This window comes from Semicossyphus pulcher, unplaced genomic scaffold (genome assembly GCF_022749685.1).
Source record: "Semicossyphus pulcher isolate SPU_LCO1_2020_fin unplaced genomic scaffold, fSemPul1.0.p SCAF_24, whole genome shotgun sequence".
Lineage (NCBI taxonomy): Eukaryota > Metazoa > Chordata > Actinopteri > Labriformes > Labridae > Semicossyphus > Semicossyphus pulcher.
The window spans coordinates 13,095,283-13,100,735 of record NW_027211698.1 but is presented as its reverse complement, the minus strand read 5'-3'; the positions used below and the strand labels follow the sequence as shown (position 1 = coordinate 13,100,735).

The window sequence follows — 5,453 nt, the reverse complement described above, 5'->3', positions numbered from 1 at the left end:
CATACACAGCACACGTGTAGAGACAGGTTGGTGCCAAAGGTAAACTGAAAATGACACCACAATGTAGGAGAGATAACAGAGTTTATTTTTGTATCTTTTACTGGAATAGTTGGCCGTTGTTGAAGCAACAGTTCAGGGTGTTGTGGCTCAGCAGAATTTCCCGTCTATGCCCAGTTTTCATGACTTTTATTTTGTAAACACTTGCACTATCTTGAACATATCTCTTTTTCACCTCAGGGTTTTATGCCACAGGTCGAAACAGGGCACGACGTGCAGCCGGACGTATTTCTGTCCCCCGGTGGAGCACTCCAGACAGCCGTAGACAGTTTCCCGCCTCTGGTTGCCCATGCCGCAGAGCGCGCACGGCCCCTTGGGGATGTTGTGTTTGAGGAGGTTGACCCGCGTGTGGGAGCTTTCCCTCAGGTAGGCTGTGGAGACGTCCGTCATGCTGGCTGCTTTCTCGTAGTAGTCTGTGACCATGTCGTCCATGTAGGTGTCGGAGTGGGTGAGCTCCTCGAATGTTCGGTTTTCTACTTTAAAAAAACAGCAAAATTTAAGCAACAGTAAAGGTGCATTCATGATGTAGCAGAGGTGATTAGCTTACCTGCTCTGAAGGGGTTTCCGTAGACGATGCCAGACAGGAAGCGGCGCAGGCGACCCATGGAGAAGTGACCGATGAAACCGCCGAGCTGCTCCCTGATCTGCTCGCGCTCAAATCCCCCTTGAGACTCCGGAGCTACACAAATATCTAACACAGAAGAAGAGAGTTCAAACATTTAGGGCCTTTACTAAATGTTGGGAATGTAGTTTTAATTTTAGAAGCTCTTAATTTCACAAAAACACAAGTTTTCTGGGTTAATTCAAGTAGTTATTAACTGATGATAAAATATTATGAGGCATTCAGGAGTAGTGGGAATTCTCAGATTAGGGTGTTCCACATTATTAGCCCCTTTAACCCTCTAAGATAAAGCAACCTACCATTAAGTCTTTAGAATGTTAACATTGTAATTTCAGGTGCCACATGTTTTATGTTTAAAGAGAGTGTGAGGAGCCTCAGGTGTTAACCACAAATGATGCACCTGCAGCTCTTCATGTGGGACACACTTTCAACCATGAAGGGAATTTCTATCCTTAAATTTTCTCTTAAACCAGCCTCCTCATCCTTTAAGTGCCCCGTCGACTTTAATCACACTCTCTAGCAAAACTAAAAGTGGAACTGTTCATTTAAAGGTACAGGTTCTAATTTCAGCACTGCTTTTTAGTGAGTACCTTTATATCTCTAAATGTAGGAGATACAAAGCTAAAAATAGATGAAGGTTTGGGAATCAGTAGCCTCGTACCAAGGCGTCCGTCAAGTCGAACAAACAGCTCGCAGATGCTGAAGGCGATTGTGGTGTGAGCAGGGATGACGATGGCTTTGTCTCGACCTTTGGGGTTTCTGCCGTCGTCGATCTGAAACTGCAGAGTAACAGAAAGTTGAATGAGATACCTGCTCAGCCGATTGGTAAATTTAGAAGTGGACAAGTTAGATGGCTGAAGTAACATGGGATCTACTCTGATAAAGAAGAGTATTACATCCCCAAAGTGATTCAAATTAGCTCTGTGTTTAAATGTGTGTGTTTACCCTCATGGTAGTCCCTCGCATCCCAGCGTGGACGGTCAGAGAGCACTGACGTGTGGTTCGGATGCTCTCCACAACGACGCAAAGAACGCTGCGCCCGCTCTCCTTTGACTGACGGACCAGGCAGTGATCGAGGTCCACTTTCCTGAAAGATCGAATAAAAATAAATTCACATAAATGTTTTTATATCGCTGTGAATAGTGAGAAAACTTTAAGGAACAGTCTGACATTAGGGGAAACAGATTAGCATGTTAGCTTTCTTGCTAAGATGAAAGCCCAATACCACTGTCATGACTGTGTGGTCATTTTTAAGCTGAAGCCAGCAGTTGGCTAGCTTAGCCTAGCATAAAAACTGGAAATAGCTAGCCCCTGTCTTTCTAAAGGTAACAAAATACACCTTCTAGCATCTCTTAAGCCCCTAACACATTCAAAAATGTATTCTTTTCACTGAGTTTTGTATGGACTAAACAATTCATAAAGTGTTAGCTCTTCGAAGTAGTGGTGTGGATTTTGTTAGCTTCAAACATAGCCAAGCTAGCTGTTGTTCTGCTAACTAGCTTAACCAACTGGTTGCTAGCTAATGATTTATATTTAACCTACACACCCAAAACGGGTATCAATTTTCTCACCTAACTCTGGGCAAGAAAGCTAACAAGCTAATGTGGTTGATCTAATTATTTGTTTGGTCGTACTTTCTTGTGGCTAACCAGTATTTGCAACACAAGCACAATTTACCAGTAACTTTGACAGCTGTCTGCGCCTGCGCAATAATGACTTGCATTGTCCTCTTGTAGCTCCTGTTTTATGTGTTCCAGTTTAGAATAACACAATGATTTATTCATTATTACAGGGAATCCCTCGTCTCATATTCCCTCTGTCACAAGGAGGTCAGTGGTCACTTGTAGCTGTTGTTTCAGAGGAAAAATGTGAATATATAAAGATATATAATGTCAAATTTTCTTGGGTAGAAATATACACCAACACATGACAGTTGACTCTTCGCATCTATCATCTATTATTAATCAAAAATAGATCATGGTTACACAGATGACACTTAATCTAATCAGTCTCCTTGAAGATACCGCACATTTAGCAGCTGTTCAAAGTTAGCACACGGTGACGTTGTGTTACCTGGAGTTGAGTTCCCGCAGTAACGTCGGCACCTCCAGCTCGTGTTTGGTCACGATGCCGAACGAGGCTTTGACGGCCACGTTGTCGGACCCGCTGACGTTAAACCCAACATCGTTGATGAGGTGGTTTCCTAACCGACCGTTTAAAGCGACATCAGATTTGTCCTCGTAGTTGAGGAGCTGATAAGACGACACTCCTGTTAGAGAAAATATAGACGTATTGGCATGTAAATTAGTACGTTACGTAAGTTTACCAACTGTAAGTGTAAATATTTCCCCTTTTACCCGCCTACATTTTTTTGACAGCTATATGTTACTTGACAAAAACATGATGAACTTATAAATACGATGTCCATGAAGTAGCTTCAACTCGACAACAGTAAAACACAGTATCGGACAATTACCATTGTTATAGGAAGTAACCTATTATTTCAACAAATACAATGATGGTTACACTGATATTTGTGTAATCAAGTTGACACTTACGGCAAAAAAGAAGAAATATTTTATGTAACTGTTAGCTGTAAAAGGGAGGAACCATGTTAGCTTGTTGGCTTTCTTTAGAAAAACAAGCTAACAATTTATTTGTGGACTTTATGGCTGGCTGGTAATCAATATTTTTTGTTAGCTTTCTTAAATGTAAAGGACAAAATTTCCCTGATATATTGGCCAACAAAATATATATCTTGTATCCCTTAAATGTATTGGGACTCATAAGAAATAATTGATATTGACTTTTACCCTAAAAAACAGCCTTGTGAACATTGTTCAAAACCACTTAACTTTATTTAACAGTTTTGTAGAGAGCAAAACAATTTCAAATAAACCGTATATGTCGCACTGAATGTCTTGGAGTTATGCTAAACATGATGAAGACATCTAAAGTTAGAGTAATTCATCATTTAAGTTAAATTCGGAGCTTAAACCAGCCCACAGATAATAAAAAATACAGTTTTACACCTTGAAGCTACTTTCAGCTGTACATTTTTCTCAAGTTAATCCTCATAATCCTGACTTCTGTTTCATCACTCTACCTGCTGTGATCTCTTTCTCCCCAACCAGGATGTCTTTGAGCGAGAAGGGGGTCGAGGCGTACTTGTTCTTCTTCCAGAAATGCCTCTTCCTCTTCCTGGTGACCAGGCTGAGCGGCTGGTACCTGTCGGCCTCGCTCAGGCTCGGGACCGGGATCAGCCTCCCCGTGTCTCCGACCTGCTTCACGAAGTTCTTGGTGGCTGCTGTGAACATTTCGACAGATGCATGAGTGTCAAACCAGGTAAAAAAATACCATCCTCGACTCAAAAACACACTGCTGGGTTCATTGCTGGTCTTGCAGTGCTCTTCTTCTAATCCGTGGCTGTTCTTTGTGACTCGTGAAATGCTAAATAATGCAGATAGTGTGTAAGATAATCTGGGACAAGGTGTGTGTGTTAACTTGCCAGGTCACTGTAGGCCTGCAGCTTCCTGTCACGTGGTAATGAGGTGGAAAAAAGCTAATTTAAAGAGTATTATCTTACATGATTACCTTTTTTTAATCTCTAACCGCTGACTGCAGCTTAAACTACAAAATAAAAGTCTGCACAAAAGTTCTGCTTCTCTAAAAGGCCAAAAAACCCTCTAATGTCTTTGTGGTTTTCATACGAGATGATGTTCTTTCACTGCAGCCTATTTTAGTCTGGATAATGTCCACCTCCATGACTGGTGGACACCACTCACAGTGTGTGTGTCCTCCGTGCACGATCATGGGCTGATCTCCGCTGTGGTTTCTCTGCTGTCTAGTCTTTACATCCAGGAATAGCTACGAAGGGTTTAAATGCCACATGCAAGAAGCTGAGGTCAGAGTACGTTTTCTATACATCGCACTCCCTGTAATTTTTACCTCCGGGCCAGAAGAAGTCTTGTAATTTCCAGGAGGCAAGATTGAGGGATAAAAAAATGTGTTCATGTACTGTAGCATCGAGTTGAAAGTGGGTCACACAGGTATCATAAGGCCAACGCTTTTCACCTGGATTCACCGATTAAATCGGGAAAAAGGACGTGTTCGGAGGTTAATTCAGCAGGTCTCACCCAGTAAAATGAGGGTGGAAAGCGCTAATGTGGTCAAATTTGCCGTATAAAACCTCTTTTAGCTGAACAACAGTAGAGAGGTATTAAAACTGTCCAGTCCGGCATCACCTTTTACTTAAAACACATTTTCCAATTCAAATTAGTTGATTATATCGTGACTGTTTCTTGGAGTCAGGCAGGGCGTACAAGTCTTAAAAGTCTTGCAAGGACGCTAAGACTGCCTCAATCAGTCATTTGCAGGGCAGCTATGGTAGATAATAAGGTGAACAATGTGCAAAACAACAGCCCTGAGTAAGTAGAATTTCTACATGACACCGACTAATCATTTAAAATAGTCTAAACTTACATGCTCAGTGTCTCAGCTGGACATTTATATACAAAAACAGGCTGTTTCAGGGGCTGTTTCCTAAAAAACTATGTAAACGCTCCTTTGTCGGAGGGACTGTCTTCCCATCTGCTTCGCCTTCTGTCCCCTGTGGCTCCGCTGACTGTTTAATGTGAAACCAGTCTGTTCTACAAGCACCTGAAACACTTCCTGACCTACGCTGTTCAGCAAAGAAAACAAACCCCGCAACATGCTCTGAGAGAACTGAGACTTCAGGAAGGTTTAGATCACGCAAATCAAGATTCAATCTCAT

General features: G+C 42.0%; 1 protein-coding gene across 3 annotated transcripts; it reads right to left on the bottom strand.

Annotated features, from left to right (window-relative positions):
• Nucleotides 1-228: 228 nt before the first annotated feature.
• On the bottom strand, nt 229-3,996 carry pjvk (pejvakin). Of its 3 annotated transcripts, none has more exons than XM_069675328.1 (6): nt 3,786-3,996; nt 2,753-2,948; nt 1,625-1,766; nt 1,341-1,458; nt 605-748; nt 229-530 (listed from the first exon to the last, which is right to left on the bottom strand). In XM_069675328.1, the coding sequence occupies exons 1-6, from the start codon at nt 3,994-3,996 to the stop codon at nt 229-231; spliced, it is 1,113 nt and encodes a 370-aa protein (XP_069531429.1). The 3 variants fall into 3 exon arrangements, with proteins under 3 accessions (XP_069531429.1, XP_069531431.1, XP_069531430.1); XM_069675330.1 differs by having other exon boundaries at nt 229-556; nt 697-748; XM_069675329.1 differs by having other exon boundaries at nt 229-582; nt 702-748.
• Nucleotides 3,997-5,453: the final 1,457 nt, after the last annotated feature.